The following is a 16,834-nucleotide window of genomic DNA, read 5'->3' on the forward strand; positions in this document are numbered from 1 at the left end:
GTCCACAGGGAATAGGGGAGAGAGAGAATGACTCTGGCTCTGGGGCAAAGAGATGGAGGCAAGGTTGGGGAAAGACACAGGGATAGGGGGGGTTGCAGAGGAACAGTGGGAGGAGGAAGGATTAAAATTAGTGAAATGCAGCCCGTGACAAGTTGACTGGCCTGTCTGTCCAATTAAGCAAGAGGAGGCATTTCCGCTCGTCGGGGAACAAACTCCAAGACTGTTTGACTGACTATGTCCTCCTCGCACAGAGTGACACAACCCCCACTAATCTGAAATCGCACAGGCTGCTTCACTGAATGACTGTATGGCTGACTGGCAGATGGACTGTACAGAGAAACAAGACTGATAAACACGTAGACCCTTACTGGCTGTGGTAAGTGTTAGCTGTCTGACTTTAACATGAGCAGTCACCTACATCAGGGCCTCTCAAATACTGGACCTCAGTCTGAACGCGAACCAAATCTCAAGTCAATCCAGACCCAGCCCACAACTCAGCGATCATTAACTGGCAGCCACATCCATTCTGGATATATTAATGAATTCATAAAATACAATCCTGACCGCTTTAAATGAATGTAGTATTGTCCAACTCCATCCTCTCTGCCACCTGGAGCATCATCAATCCGCTGAGCTTCCAGGCTGGTCATTCCCTGGAGCTGACAGCAGCGCACTGGCTGGACAATGGAAAGTAACTCCAGAGTTGTCAAAGTGTCACTAAGTTTGTCTACTAGACACAAGAGCTGCCACTTGGTTTATTTTCATTGTATTCTCATTGTAATCTCAAACGGATCCTGAAGAGTTTTTTTTAGCTGAGATAAGGACTCATTTGTTGGTAGTTGAACTGTGGGTTTTGTATTGAGCACTAACCACCTTTTTGGTGGAGGTCTGAGAGCATTTTCTAGTTCAGCATCTAGTTATCATTATGGATTTTCCGGGTTTTTTTAGAATTCCGTTTACACTTATATACACTAAAAATAACATTAATTTTGTGAGAAAGTGGAAATATTGATGAATGTGGTTGTAATGTAGCTTATTGTTGGCATCGTTGTCATGGCGACGTTAACTGCTGCAGAGAGTGTTGTATGTTGTTGCTGTCACTCCCAGGTCTTGAATCACAGATACAGAATGTGTCTCCTTTTCTCTGGTGCACAGTAGCTGTGTAAATATGGTTGTAAGAAAATGTCTGAGTGAGAAATAAATATGGACCAACTGTCTGAGCCTTGTCGTTCCAGATCTGACTGACTCTGAATACAAAATCAGATGCAGACCTTTCAGTGACAAGTTTGAGAAGCCCTGCACTAGATCGACTGAGCCTCTGTGGTCTTTTATGACCAGCAAAGAGACACATGTTTTTCAAACATCAATAATGATACACAGTGTGCACTAACAAACTTTAATATTGTCCACTTCATAACCCTGACTGGAAAAATGGTTGACTGGTAAGCTGTCCTACAGATGGTGTATGTTGGCAGTTCACAGCTGTGTATCACAGTAATTACAATCCCTGCTTCCCTTCTATATATCAGGATCCGTCCTTGTCTCTTGTCCTTACCCAGTGAACGCTAACCTGTGAACTGTGTGCACTGCCTGCTCCTCTTTACAAGAAGAGGATGTAAGTACAGATAGACAGAGCGGAAGTGGGGGAGGATGCTGGGGGATGAGAGGAAGAGCAACATAACCCTCCTGATGTTTCTCCAACATGAAAGCCTTTCATCAGGACAGATGTGCTTAGAGTCCTGCTCCCCAGCGCTCTGAATTTTTAGAGAAAATGAATTCAGAGCAGAGGACACAGTAAACTACTTTCTCTTTCTCTGATACTGCTAGAACCATGTTCTTTCTTTAAAGAAAAGCTAACTGTATTGACTGACTGTATTGTGCGACAGAAACACAACAGAGGAAGTGATGAAGAGATGGAACGGTGGTGTAATGGCTGAAAAAAGTGCTGTGTTTTCCTGACATTCAGCTCAGCATCACAGCTGACCCAACATCCCCCTCACTCTGCACACTTCCTATAGGAACCTGTCATTCACTGCTGTCAAAACATGTCACATGTCAACAACGGCTTAGTTTTTTAGTCTTTTGCAGTGCCAAGGCTGTAAGAGTGACAACACAGTGAAAACCAGACAATCACAGTATTAATTCAGTTTGCTGTGAGCAACCTGCTGAATGATAACAGAAGGTGGTGGAAACCGTCAAAAAAATGCAGTTTGGGGGGGATCGGTTTGACATCAATAGTGAGTAATCTCTGGTTAGAGTTTTATGGCCTTGATCCCAGGACTATGGTTTCCCTCCTGCAGGCCCTGCACTTCAGCAAATACTCCTGTACTCAGTGTGAGTCATTCAGGATAACATGATCCAAATGTATCGTTTCACCGCTACAGGGACTATGGCTGTCTCTCCTGACTAAAGGAATCGCCACTTTATCACAGACAGCTCTGGTAATTGCCGAGATAGGCTGGCATGTTTTGAGTTCAAGCTGTGTGTGTGTGTGTGTGTGTGTGTGTGTGTGTGTGTGTGTGTGTGTGTGTACGTGTGTACAGCGAGCACGGGCTGAGCAAGGGAATGAGCAAGTGAGTGAGCGATGTTGATGAGACTTAAAACCATAAGCATGACAGCTAAGTTAGCCAAGTTGGGACTTCGCCAGTCCACTACAGTGTGTGTGTGCGTGCGTGAGTCTGTGTGTGTGTGTATGTGCACCAGCAGGGGCATAAGCCTCACTAATTGGCCGGTGTGTTTGACCTATCTTGAATCTAACAGGAAAAGACCGTTGGGATATCTGTGTTACCAGGGATCGTAAATATTGATACTCACACTGGTACAGCACATGAGTCACAGATTTCAGTGATACGACTGTCTGTACTGTTGTATTTGCTTTCAGGAGTTAGTTATCTTTTTCGTAAAAAGTTTGTTAATGTAAAGAAATGTGAATATCTGGAAGGAACTAGAACTGATATCACAAAGTCTGTGTCCACCGATCAACAATTCAGCTCTCAATCTATTGATATTGATCTTTCTAAGTATAACAACAGCTTTGCTGTAGGGGTCCACCAGATGTGTGCCTGTTACCAATGGGGTATTCCTGTCTTTGTGCCTTTTTTCTCATGTCCCATCTGTCTAAATTCACCTCCTCGGGCCTCGATGAGACGATAAACAGAAGAAAAAAAATTACAGGAAGACAAACCGTCTTTCACCACACAGTCATCTTGTTTATATGCTGTGGTTGACTGCAGAGGGTGATGGCCCCTAAAGCAACTGTTGCAACAATGCACATTGTCTGGCTGAAAAATGTGAATGCATTTTTGCGCATATGTTAAATGCTGTTTAGGATGAAGGGTGCTGCAAATATAGAAAGAGGAGAGGACTTTGGGCTTTGGGGAATTGTAGCTGAGCCTTCTTCAACAGGATGTATGACAGAGATGGTGGAGGGAAGCGCAACCACAGAGGGCAGACAGGGAGGGAAAGACTGAAGATCTGTAATAATGCCCCATGTTGGTTGGTTCTCAGGAGATTTTCCATTGTTGATCTCTCCCAATCTCATCCTGACCCATGTCTTCCTGCTTTGTTTATTTACCCATGTTTATTTTTGTCCGGCTTCGAGTCTTCAGCTGTTTGGCTTGGAAAGAGGGTAAAGATGGGTGCATGAGAACACCGCTGTGGTGAGTTGTGTGTGTATGTTTCTACATATACCTAGAAACCCTCTATACAAGCAACATGTGTGCATTCTTGCTTGTGCCCTCCATCTGCATAACTTCACAAGTATATCTGTGCATGAGCATGTTGTCAAAACTGTCTCCAGCTCCATAACAGGGAATTGCATCCCACTCGGTCATTAAAGCTCCACCGCAGGGACCCATGTGACCTGTGATATCTTCGGCCTCCCTCTCAGCTGCTTGGAGCGAAAACGAAACAGCTAGAGACAGAGACCCCTTTCTTTCCTTTTGGGGTCAAAGGAAAGTGTGGGAACAAGAGACAAAGAGGGAGAGAAGGGAAACATGTGCTGAACAGTGAGAAAAATAAAAAAGACGACACAGACAGACGCTTTGTTTAGCCGGTGTCACGTAGAGAAAAGTACTATAAGTGTGATGAGGGACTCCTAAGTCCAGAGGATCCAAGTGTTTTCACCCATAGGTGTTGTTTTTGCTTAGCCGTGGCCTTGAGGTCCCCTCGTGTTAGGCTGGGTGCTTTCTGGTTTTCTTATGAAGTCCACGTTGTCATGATTAAGAGGCATTAGACATGTGGGATGCATTTAAAGTATAGTTATAAAGCTGAGCCAGGTAACTCTCAAAACTGCCATTAAATCTGTCTTGCAGGATCGAGCAAAAGACAGACCATCTGCACTTTTGACTGCCAGACATCCAAAAAAAGTTTAAGTCCGTCTTCACGTTACGTTTCTGTCAAAGTTTGCCTGTTTCCATGGTTGCATGGAGTTAACAGAAGATGGCATGTGTGTTGTAGCTTTAGATGCCACGCTAGAACTCTGAAGCTATAGGACTTAAAACAGAGATACTTAATTGCTTAAGAGCGTGATAAACTGAACAATGGTAACTATTACAGAAATCCTGAGTCTGCGTATAACCCACATGACAAACAACTTTCCAAACTATTTGACATTCCAGCACAACTGCAGTCAGCGAGCATGGAAGTAAGAGGGATTCGATCATCTTGAGTGCACCAAATGTTCCCCTTACCTCGCTGAGCAAGCTTTGAAACAAAGACACGTAAGAGCAAAGGTAGTATTTTCCACCCACATTAACCATAAAGGCTTAAGTCAACAGGTGGAGACATGTGCCATGTCCAGAAATAGAGCATGTTATTGCCAACCCTCAGTCCCATGGTGAAAAAACAGTCTTTTCATTTCTTTTCCTCCTTTTTAGAATGATTTTAATAGACTCAGATAACTTTTAACATACAACACATTTGTTTTACTGTTCATCGATGTGGAATTTGAACCATGACAGAAAACAGGTGTAAGACATAATGATGCTGTATACCATAGTGCTCAAGCTCTCAGAATGCATGAGGGTGGTATCGGTCTCTGTTATGTTAACCAGAACGTGTGCTTGAGCTGGGTGGAAGTAGCAATTGTTACTTATGTCTGACAAATTAGCATGGCAGCAGTTTGTGATCTTGCTTTGTTCTGTTTTGCAGTCTTGTGTGTCTGTACTGTTTTCATGAATCAGTTGTCTGCAGATGCTCCATTGATGTTGACACACCTGTTGCATCACCATTGTTCTCTCAAACAAGAGAAAAAGTTGCCCCATGCGGCCTCTTATTTCTGTAAGAGTCACCGTGCTCTGTTTCCTTCAAGGCCCTCTGTATTCTTCTGTAGCTCGCTCGCCAATGATGGCGATGATGATGCACACAAGGTCATGGCCAGCATGGGCTTTCACTGCTGATTCGTTGCAGCTTTCATCAGTGCTTTCTGATTGGCCATCCCATGGGCACTTAAGGAATGGGAAGACTGTTAAGCCTCAGGCTAACCATCAAAGGAAATGCTGCACGAGTGCTGCATTCACGTGTAAGGAGCAGATATGTTTGGATCAGAATCTCGCAGTCTTAGTGACCTTCACATCTCGGTACCTGCTCTTTGTGAACTATGAATCCTTCCTGCAGGACTTTCATTGTGCGAGTTTGTTTTTGTCTATCTCACTCATTGCACGTGTTACTTAAGTTGCCAAAGTTAAGCCAAACAGCAACAGGGCATGGTGACTTCAGCACTACTCACGTTGCCTATACAAACCTTAGGGAAAAAAGGGTTTGCCAGGGCAAAAGGAGTATTTAAATCCAGCGTTTCCACAGACTGCGTGGCCACTGCTGCAGCCTATGTCAACATACATCCCAGCAAGGAAGAAGAAGAGCAGAATGGAGTGGCACAGTCTGTGTAAATGTTGGATTTAAACATCGGTTTCACCTTGGTCAAACATTTTATAATTCTGAAAGAAAGAAAGCCGACACCTGTGAGATGACAAAAGTACCTTTAAAGAACTGTGCTGTATAACAGGAAATTAATTTAATTAATTTTCCCTTAAGGTTTGCATACTGAACGTGACTAAATCACAGAGCAGCGTATGGAGTATAGAAGGTGGGGCAAGCAATGAGTCATATGGACAGTGAATTTTAGGTATTTATTTACCATAAAGAACATATTTTATTTTCATATACTGTATCCCCACACAGAGACAGACTAGCTCTCAAGCATACTGTCACAGGCACTCACAAACATAGACCTCACACACCCGTTTCTCACACTAATAACATACCAAGGCTGCTACCTCACCCCCTAGTTATGCCTCCAAGAGCCCACAGCTCCTAAGCCATGCGTTGAGAGGAGAGAGCTGTGCATTATCCATTAGCTATGCTTCTTCTGGCTTTGATGGATCAAAGAACATGTAAAGAGCTGGAGGAGCCAGGGCCACTGCAGCAAAACAAAAAGGATAGAGAGGAAGAGGACAGAGGGTTGGCAGATGGAGGGAAGAGGGCAGGGAACGGAAAGGAGGAGGGATGGGGTGGAGGCACGGAGGAGAGGGTTACGGGGGTCAAGGCTGTCTGAGAGTCGCCAGCTGGACCCACCTGAGAGGAGGCCGCGGAGGGCAGCGTTTTAAGAGGAGCTGGGGGACAAGTGTATAAAATAGGCTGTACAGAGAAAACAGAGAAAAGAATAAAACAGAGTTAATGTTTCCTTTATATGAAAAATCTTTTAGACGTGTGAGCAGCACTTGAATCCAGAGCAAGTTAGAACAAGCTAGTCATGAGTGTTTGTGTTTTTCAAGGATATTTGGTGACTGATGGTCACAGGGGATCAAACATGTGACCTTCCAGTTTTAAGACACTTCCAAGAGCAGGGACCATGAAGACATAAGAACAGCAGAGGTTCAAAGGGAAGGTGCAGTGGATGAAAAGATTTCAGGAAAGCTAGGTCTGAAGTTGGAAAGGCAAGAGGAAGACAAACAGGAAGGTGCTTGTTAGAAAGCAAACTAAGAGAAGAAAGGGGAAGGAAGTATTGGGATCGAGAGAAGAGGAGGGGGAGAGGATAAACAAAGCAAGAGAGAGAGCGATTAGGAGAAACTGGACTGAGAGACTAGATCAAGAAAAAGATGAGGAAGAGGTACATGAAAGGAACAGCAACAAAAGTGAGGAAGTAGAAAATACAGAATTTGGATGAAAGGAAAGTAGGAGAACACAAAAGAGATAGCAGCAGAAAAGCACAAGTAAGAGGGAAGTGGACAGGGATGAAAATACAGGGAACAAGTTGAGAAAAAGGAGAGAGAAGGGAGAAATGAACTTCCAGATAGAGTGGTAGACAAGATGACAGGCAAAGGAGGCAAGAGGAAAAGAGAAGCAGAGCGATGGGTGGAGGTCTATTAGCAGGAAGTTTGTGCGTAAGTGTTGGCCTGGGGAGATGGAATCTGGTGTGGTGTGTTTGTTCTGGCCTAACAGCCACCCTCAGCAGGCCCCTCCACCGGGCACTGGAAGAGAGGGAAGTAGAGGGCTAAATGGAAGAGAAGAGGGAAAGATTAGAGATGAAGAAAGGAAGGGTCAGTGGGCAGCTTCAACCCAGGTAATGCCTGATTGATGCTGCATTCAGAAATAAAAGCAGGAAAGGTTATGCAGTCAAAATTGGATAACTGTAGTCATAACAACTGGAAGTTTGAAACAATGTGGGCCAGAATGGACTACTTCCAGAAGTGAGGAGAAACTGGAACCAGTGGGTGATCCCAGAAGGTTTTGATTTTTCTTCTTAGAAGGTATTTGAATTGCTGCATTTTCCAACAATACCACCAGATTTCATTAGGAGTTTTGTGGCATGGCTTCTTTTGAACATTGCACACATGAAGCCCCGCAAAGCAAGAATGAGGCGTCTGCTCAACCGGTGACATGCAATACTTGCCAAACCTCCCAGCTTTCCCAGGACTTTCCCAAGTTAAATTGTCCTTCTCGTGGTATGCTCATGGGACAGCAGATTCACTCAAATATTTGTCCATCACTCTAACCCCTAACCCCTAACCATCATCATTGCTTTATAAAGTTCTAAAGCACACAGTCAGTTTGACCAGTTCTGATTGATTCAGTGATGTCGTCCTGAGAGACAGAAAAAATAGCCCATAGATTTTAACTCTACAGATTCTGTTAACATGCACTTGGTATCTTCTACTTGATGTCCAAATAAAATGACTAAATGTAAAAGTAATGCTATTACTCAAACAAAGTATCAGAATCATGAAGATGAAGATACTGTACAGTGTTTTCATTGTTCTACAACATCACTAGAATGCATAATGTTTGGTAGAGTATAATTCCTGGCTTGAGTGTATTAAACAAGGTTAATTAGTGGGAAGGCAGAGACAAAGATGCGGTAATTCTCAGCACTGGATGGACAGAAAGTAAGAGACTGAAGAGACTGGGATAAATGGACAGAGAGAGAGCCAAGTTAAATCGTGGAGAAGAGATTTAGATGCAGATAGGAAGTAGTCACAGTTATGAAAATGAGTAGAGGAATACAATCAATGCACATGCTTCCAATTAATGTTGTACATGATTCACTTCAGTAAGTTACCACCTGTCATGCTCTGTGTCATGTACAAATGCTGAGCAGGCCCAGCTGACCTTGATCATGATTAAGTCCCATAATCTCTTTTTATCCTGAGAATTACCAGTTCTCAGTGGCGTTCAACCCTACCTCCACATGTAGATGTGAAACATATGTAGTCTCCGTCCTTCACTAAGACACTCAACACCGATCTGCTCATTATTGCAGGCTGCTCTGTTGTTTGAGCTAAATGCCTGATATGTAAAATGAAAATAGAAAAGACTGCCAGTAATGCTGGCTGTTCCCAGAAAAAGAAAGAAGAGCGTAGAAGAGAAAAAAATGAGTCAAAAAGCAAGGGAGAGAAAGATGTATCTGACCCTGACAGGAAGGCGGTAATTGCTTGCTCGCCATGGTAGTTTGAAATGTAGAGTTGTTGAACAGAATGACAGAGGAGGGGTACAGCATGCAGAGCGTCCCAAAATCAGACCCAGCCCTGCAGTGTTTAAAGAGCAGTGACATGATTGAAAGGCACATTTTTATCATAGTAGATGAGTTTCATATGTCGCTGGGTGAAACTTGCTGTCTTTTAGAGCAGGAACTCTTAGATGTGCTGTCTAAACACAAAGCATTGTTTAACATGTTCTGATTTGAGAAAAGACCAGCTTTAGTCAGAGGGAACTAAGCAAAATTAGAGCCTGACCCAGCCCAAACCAATCGAGACAGTTATTGGGTTCAGACTGGGGATAAAAAAGAACCACAACACAGGATAAGATTGAGATTCATTTCCCTACAGAGGTGGAAAAAAACATTAATCCTCTCAGTGAGTCATACAGGAACACTGTCCAGTTAGTCATTTGATAGCTGATGAACTTGTTTCCTGCGACTTCTGTCAAACACGGCAAGTCTCGTTTTAGCTCATTATCTGTTCCTCTGCCTTCCTGTTGATGTCTGTTGTTACGCACAAGCAGCAGTAGAAGACTGAGCCCGATGCTAAAGAAAGAAAGGAAGAAAGAAAGATTAACACGAACTGTACAACACACACACACACACACACACACACACACACACTGTGGTGACACACCCCCAGGTTCAGGGCCTGTGTAACTTCCCTTCTGTGCACAATGAGATATACACAAGCCCTTGCCCTTTTCCTGTGTCCAAATAAACAGTCCAGAAAGGGCCATGTAGCGGTAACACTGCTTTATGTATGTGTGTGTGTGTGTGTGTGTGTGTGTGTGTGTGTGTGTGTGTCCATGTGTTGCGTGTGTTACGTAAGCATGACTGTGGCCCTCGGCCCCCTTCATTAGGGCTGCTGTCCAGCTCCAGCTTCCTTTGGTCACAGTTCATTGACCTGTAGGCCCATAACAGACATGGGAATTAAATGTGCCAATCAGTGTGTGTGTGTGTGTGTGTGTGTGTGCGCGCGCGCGTTTCTGTCCACTGCTCCTTCAGCTGCGTAGCTGTGTGTTTGGCTTCACGTCTGCACATACTTGCCTGTTGTAAACATGCTCTCCAACATCAGCTGTACTTGTATTTCCTTGGCACTTAAGAACATCTAAGTGGTTTTACAGACGGTGTTTGTGCTCGATTCATCATCATGTGGCTCTGTGTGTTCCTCCCCCAGTCTGGCTTCAGCAAGCTGCTGAGCTGTCTGATAGTGGTGAAATACTATCTTAATCTAAGATGGGAAGCATTCCCAGCAGTAGTTGACAAAAGTGACATACAAGGTTAAAATGTCAGGATTTTTTTGGCAATCAAACATCACAGAGGCAGTGAAGTTATTGCTGATTGATATCCCAGAATTCCTTCCGAAGTAATTTGGGCATTATTCTTCTTTTGGCATGAAGTTTTACTCCCCTGCGTTGTTTTAGGGACAAAAGTGAATGCCTGCAGTACTTTACTAGTTAGCTAGCTACTTATTTACTAGACTTTCATTTCTTTTGTGGATAGTTTAATTTTTTCTATAATATAATATAAATATATTAGCATGACATTTTTGAAATTGTGCAATGAGAGGATCGATGTCAGTTAAAAATGGAGCCAGGAGATAATTAGCTTAGCTTAACTGAAGGACTGGAGGCAGGGGGGAACTGATAGCCTGGCTCTGACAGCTAAAGCGTTCACACCTTTATTTCACCCTTGCAAAGACTAAACTGTAAAAAACTGTGGTTTGTGATGGAGTGAGGTACTGTCACCGTAGTGACAAGCTGAAGTCAACAAACATCCTTTGTCCACTATATCTCCATCTGTACCTCACATTACTGGTGTCACGATTATCTGTTCAGCACGGCATGCTAGTTTTCCAGGTTTTCCATGAGTGAAGGGAACAAATTTAGTATCTTTTTCATTGTCTATTTGTACCTTTTCTACCTTTCCTTTTTATTCTTGCTGTTGTAACAAATGAATTTCCTCGGCGTGAACTCTTATCAAGCTTCTCATCTAATTCTTGGCAACAAAGCAAAGAAGCATATCGCCCACAATGTTAAACTGCTCCTTTAAGCTGGACCTCAGGTCCAATGACCAGTCAAACTATGGTTGGTTTATTGTGGATTTTTCCATCTTTATCTTTTTGTCTAAGGAGTATTTTCTCTTAATCATTTCCCACATCTGACTCCTTCCTTCTGTCCTGAAGCATAAAGAATGGATGGATGGATTTTGTGTGTGTGTGTGTGTGTGTGTGTGTGTGATCTCTTCTTTTCACATTTGGCCGTCTTTGTGTGTTGCAGGTGACCTCTGCATGCATCCCAGCTCCCTCCAATGATCTGGTAAGTCTCTTTCACACACCCGTTTCTTTTCCCTGAGAGTGTCCTGTGTACAAGACCAGTTTTCCCTCTTTGTCTAGCCTCAGTTACAAGGCACGGCTTCCCAAAACCACCGTATGGTTTCCTCCTGCTGAATTCCTTTTGGGAAGCCGAGCCCTCAGCCCAGTTTGAGTTGGGTTCATTCCTCGAGCACTGCAGGATTCCTGTGCGGGGGGGGGGGGGGAAAGTTGATGTTGCTACAGGAAGTAGTAATGTTGATCCATTAGAGAGTCTGTTTGTTTAATTAACTATTCCTTCCTCTGTCTCCCCTCTTCTTCTCTCCCCCTTCTCTCATTCTTCTTCCTCTCTCTCTCTCCTCCTTTCAACCTCCTCCCATTGCCCTTCGTCCTCCCACCATCCTTCCCTTCACACCCGTCTCTCCTCTCCTCTCCTTTATCCCGTCACCGCTCCTTTCTTGCATCCAGCAGCGTAGAGGGACCGCTCCTTCTCGACACACCCAGCACCTGGTGAGCACACTTTGACCTCCCAGCATCTCTCCTAGCCCGCCTCACCCCCATACTTTTTCTTTGCATCTTCCCTTGTCCCCACCCCCCACGTCCCCAGTGTCATTCTATCTATCTTGGAAATTTCCAACCCTGTCAGGGATACACCGTTTGTGGCTGCGTTAAATTTGATTTAGCACATACTAAACAAACCAAAGTGAGAGCAGACCAATTATGAGTCTCTGCGAAAATAAGAAACAACCATAAAGCTTTTGACTCCTGAAGGCTGCGATGCTTAATGACATAACACGCCATGATAGGAAGATAGTAGGCTCTTGGGAACTGAATGGATCTGAATCAGATTTTAATATTTTTGGGTCAAAGTTCAAAGATCTGGCCTGATGGTGGCACTAGAGGAAAGGTTTCTTCTTCTTCTAAAGGGGTATTTGGGAACCCCTGGTGGTGCTACAGGATAGGTCAGGTGTGCACTGTGCTGGACAGATGGATTTGGTCTGTCCAATTACCCACACTTGTAGCATGGCAACCTGCAGTACACTGGATGCACACTGCTCCCAGTGCCACTTCAGGGCCAAGCGTATCCCACAATTCACCAATGCTGGCTGCAGATCACCTTTTCAATTGTTGGCTGGTTTTAGGACTGACAATTCTCAGTTAATTGTGGACTGTATTGTTGATCATGTCCAATCACTGCACACTTATGGCAGAATCAAAATCAGTTCTTCCTTTATGAGTGTGATGAGACTAGAACCATAGAGTCTAAATGGCCCCTTCAGTGGTGTTGGCAGTTACAGGAAACATGTCATACAAGTTGTCACTTGATGACTCACGAATAGAGACTGAAGGATGTCACCACCACTAATAGGCCAAACTGACTAATCATTGAAATGATCGTTAATTATGTGTAAGCTCTGAGTTTTAAATGTGTCTTTATTTTTGTCCCACAGGGGTCCACCAAGTCTCTGACCTATACCAAACAGAGAAACACCCTGCCGAGGTAAAGGTCATCTCATTCATCTCTTATGTTACATGTTACTGAAGTGCCTGTTGCTCGGGGGCAAATGCAGATACGGTCTATAGCTCAGCACCGTAGATCACACTTCACTACGATTAGTGTGACTTCTTTGTTTCTGCCCTCTTTCACTTGTTCCTGCTTTCCTTCATTTTTCCAGAAGGTTAGGCATCAGTGTGATGGATCAAGTTGGCTTTTGATCTGACCTATATGTCACATGCAGTATCCAGTTTCCTCTTTACTTCCCTCCTCTATTTTCTCTTTCTCTCCATCCATCCATCCAAGAGTTTTCATCAGACTGTGTGTGAAACATTGATGACAACCTGCAGCAATGCTCACATTTTCTCCTCCGTTTCTCCTCCTTTGTTCCCCCAGGAGCTTCAGTGTGGACCGCGTGATGGAGAGGGTGATGGAGCGCCACTATGACTTCGATCTGACCTACATCACTGAGAGGATCATCTCCGTTTTCTTCCCCCCGAAGCTGGAGGAGCAGAGATACCGTCTCAACCTGAAGGAGGTGGCTGCCATGCTCAAGTCCAAACACCAGGACAAGTTTCTGGTGAGGGAACAGAGACGCAGCTCACCCTGTCTCTGTCTGTGGTTTGTCTGTGGTATTTGCTACCATGGTAATTTGACCTCTGTCCTAAGAGTATTTTGTTTCATTCAGATGAACATGCTTGGTGTACAATAGACAACAGAGACAATGTGTTTGACATATATCCACAGGAAGCCGCAAAATACACTCAGCAACCCACAAATTAGCAGTCTGTTCGTTTTTTTCTGTCACACTCGTGATAAAATAACTGAAACCATAACCTGCTACATCTCTTCTGTGTTAGCTCCTGAACCTCTCCGAGAGGCGCCACGACATCTCCCGAATAAATCCAAAGGTAGGATTCTTCCTCTTGTACATCTCGTAACTGGTGTTGTAACTGGTGTCGTGTTGAGACAGCCTTTCAGTGGAGCCAAGTCAGATTTATTTGTACAGCACATTTCATACGCAGGTGAACTCATCAGAAAATAAACAAATGAGATGGAAAACACATAGAAATGCTCCACATATATATGATACACTTGCTTAATTAGTTGAATCTCCTGATCTTTCCCTCCGTCTCGACCACCAGGTTCATGACTTTGGCTGGCCGGACCTCCACGCCCCACCACTGGATAAGATCTGTGCCATATGTAAGGCCATGGAGACGTGGCTGACCTCTGACCCCCAGCACGTGGTGGTCCTGCACTGCAAGGTCAGAGTTGAAGGGGCCGCCAGGGTTTTACGGACGGATGTCCCACTGTTTCCCAGACTCTGAAACAGACAGATGTATCAAAATGTTGTAATGGGCAACACGTATTGTATTGACAGTGATGCTAATTTGCTAGTTTTTACTGACGATGATTTCAAATTCATGGTGTCAACAATTTAAGCACTTAAAGTAAAGGTTACATAACTAAATACGTTGTGTAACTAATCAACAGACAGATGAATGTAGTGGAGTAAGAAGTGCAATATTTCCCTCTAAAATGTAAAAGTGTAAAGTATCTTAAAATGGAAATGCTCAAGAAAAATACATGTGTATCACAATTATTCTTCGGTACACTAAATGTACTTTCACCACTGACAGATAGCTCATAACATAATATAAACAGAAATAAAGCCATCTAAATGCTTATAAGGCTTAATGTACATGTGATAACTGCCATCATGGATACATCTGAAGATGAGAGTCAGTAACAATTTCCTTCACTTGCTTGTACAAGTTGAATCTCTCCAGTCACTGTCTCTGATGTAAACAATAAATTAAGTTACATATTGCACTTAAAACATAACTTGACTTAAACCAAAATTGCAGAGTGCACCACATAATTCAATAAGCTGTTTCCACCCTCGCCTGAAAATTAACCATATAGCCTAGATCAAACTTTATCAACGTCCACATCGTTCCACATCATTTAGTGTTTCATGAAGTCGTTCTGTCAGGAAATTAGTGGCAATTTGAGCTTTTCCACCAAGCAGTGACCAGCTAACACTGAGGGCGACCAAGCTCCACCGGCTTGTCTGGGTGTTTTTTTTTTTTACTGGCTTTGGTCAGGAGAATTTGAATACTAAACCAGACTACTTCTGTGGTCTGCTGGCTCTCCAGAACATTCCAGCTACAGGCAATTCTTTCCCAGCTGCAGATCACGCCAGGGACAGGGATAAACACGTTGTGTCAACGAAGAATCTTCCACTGAGAGACATACTGAGCTAAACAAGCTTTAATTTGTGCTCAGTGTGGAGGGGCAGCCGTCTTACTGGTATCTGGAGGGGTCACATTAGGAATTTGAGGCTGGAATGTCTTTGGAATGCGTCAGGAAGTTCGGAGCACCCGGTGTGAAAAAAAACACCACAGGGAGCTTTTTAATTTGACTTCAGACTGCTTGTCCACATCTTTCTGTGTCTCTGCCTTCTGTCCGTGTAGCCATGTCTCAATCAAAAATCTGCCCTGCAGTCAAAACTGTGAGGTTTTACGAGCCGTGAAAATCAGCTGTCTTAGTACAAACCACAGAGGATGAAATCAGCACATCATGACTTTGCTAATGTTGTTTCCTCTCCCATCTGCAGGGCAACAAAGGTAAAACAGGGGTGATCATTGCAGCCTACATGCACTACAGCAAGATCTCTGCAGGGTGAGTGTGTGTGTGCTGGAGACATCCAAAGCCACAGTTTGACATTTTCTTGTTCATGCAGTGTATCCTCACATGGAACACATTAAAGATTATTCAGCAGATGTGCAAAATAATGCAACTATTTGAGCACTCATGCCAAATACGTTTAGAGACGTATTGCAGTCCAGTGACTGATGTGTTGTAGTTTAAGTAAATGCAGCACAATGATTTCCATTCAGACTTTGTTGATAAGTCTTTTGATAAATTAAGCCCTGTGGATTCTGTACAGGAACGGTGGAAACTAGTCTATCCTGTGACCAATGCCAGCTGTATCCTCTCCATGTACTTTCTGGCATCTAGAGAGTCTGGTGCAAGTCCCATGATGGAAATTGTTGGCTCTGTGTGTGTGTATGTGTGTGTGTGTGTGTGTGTGTGTGTGTGTGTGTGTTTTTGCATGCATTAATGTGCAGGGCGGACCAGGCTCTCAGTACTCTGGCCATGAGGAAGTTCTGTGAAGATAAGGTGTCCTCTTCCCTCCAGCCGTCCCAAAACAGGTAGAGGCCACAGGATGAAATGAGGGGAAATGGGGAGGGGGTGATGGGTGGGGGCTGTGGTTGAGGGTATCCTACATCATAGCCGAGGTTAATGAATGCATCCCCCCATGTTAGCATCCTATGTAAGGGAAAAGAAAGAGAAAGCAGCTTTTTCACTTCAAGCTCTTCATACATCCAACTGCTGGATTTGATTTATGATTAATCTCAGGTTTCCTCCTTGTCACAGCAGACATTACATGTTTACATGTCACAGTAGGAGAAGCACAGGCGAAAATAATCAGATTAATTATGGCTGAATTGTATTTAGCTGCTTCAGTCTCAGAGGTCTGGTATTGTGCATGGCGCCTGACTGGCCTTACTGTGCCTTCCTTTTTACCTGCCTCTCTTCCTCCTTTGAAGAAACCACTGTTGCTTGCTATCTGACAGCAGCATCGTCTGCTCCAGGGCCATTTGCATTTTTCTACCCTCCTTTAAAGATATTTGTTTATGATCTCAGTCACCATCTGTTATTCATATCCCCCATTTTTATCTCACTTGGTTTATATCATATGGACTCTCTCTCTTGCTCTCTCTATTTCAGGTATATCTATTACTTTGGGGGGCTTCTGTCCGGGGCGATCAAGATGAACAGCAGCCCTCTCTTCCTCCACCAAGTTCTCATCCCATCACTCCCCAACTTCCAGGGTGAAGGAGGTGTGAATGTTTAGTCTTTTTAGTCAAATCACCAAAGCACAAAACATATATCCATTATAATACATATATAATTTAGATTTATAATTATAAGAAATACATAATTCCCACTTTCACTAAAATATTTTGCCTGAGACATT

The 16,834-nt window shown here is 43.7% G+C and overlaps 1 protein-coding gene across 5 annotated transcripts in view; it reads left to right on the plus strand.

The window, feature by feature from the left end:
* Window positions 1-16,834, plus strand: part of tns2a (tensin 2a) — a 50,634-nt gene that overhangs the window by 20,115 nt on the left and 13,685 nt on the right. For 3 of the 5 annotated variants that reach the window (XM_041946304.1, XM_041946302.1, XM_041946306.1), the window contains exons 4-12: window positions 11,257-11,295; window positions 11,757-11,798; window positions 12,740-12,789; window positions 13,180-13,363; window positions 13,644-13,694; window positions 13,929-14,051; window positions 15,407-15,471; window positions 15,921-16,004; window positions 16,585-16,697. In XM_041946304.1, coding sequence (XP_041802238.1) covers window positions 11,257-11,295; window positions 11,757-11,798; window positions 12,740-12,789; window positions 13,180-13,363; window positions 13,644-13,694; window positions 13,929-14,051; window positions 15,407-15,471; window positions 15,921-16,004; window positions 16,585-16,697 — 751 coding nt within the window. The remainder of the gene's footprint in view (window positions 1-11,256; window positions 11,296-11,756; window positions 11,799-12,739; window positions 12,790-13,179; window positions 13,364-13,643; window positions 13,695-13,928; window positions 14,052-15,406; window positions 15,472-15,920; window positions 16,005-16,584; window positions 16,698-16,834) is intronic. The other 2 variants (XM_041946303.1, XM_041946305.1) reach the window with 2 other exon arrangements.

The sequence above is a fragment of the Chelmon rostratus genome, chromosome 10 (assembly GCF_017976325.1).
Source record: "Chelmon rostratus isolate fCheRos1 chromosome 10, fCheRos1.pri, whole genome shotgun sequence".
NCBI classification, from domain to species: Eukaryota; Metazoa; Chordata; class Actinopteri; order Chaetodontiformes; family Chaetodontidae; genus Chelmon; species Chelmon rostratus.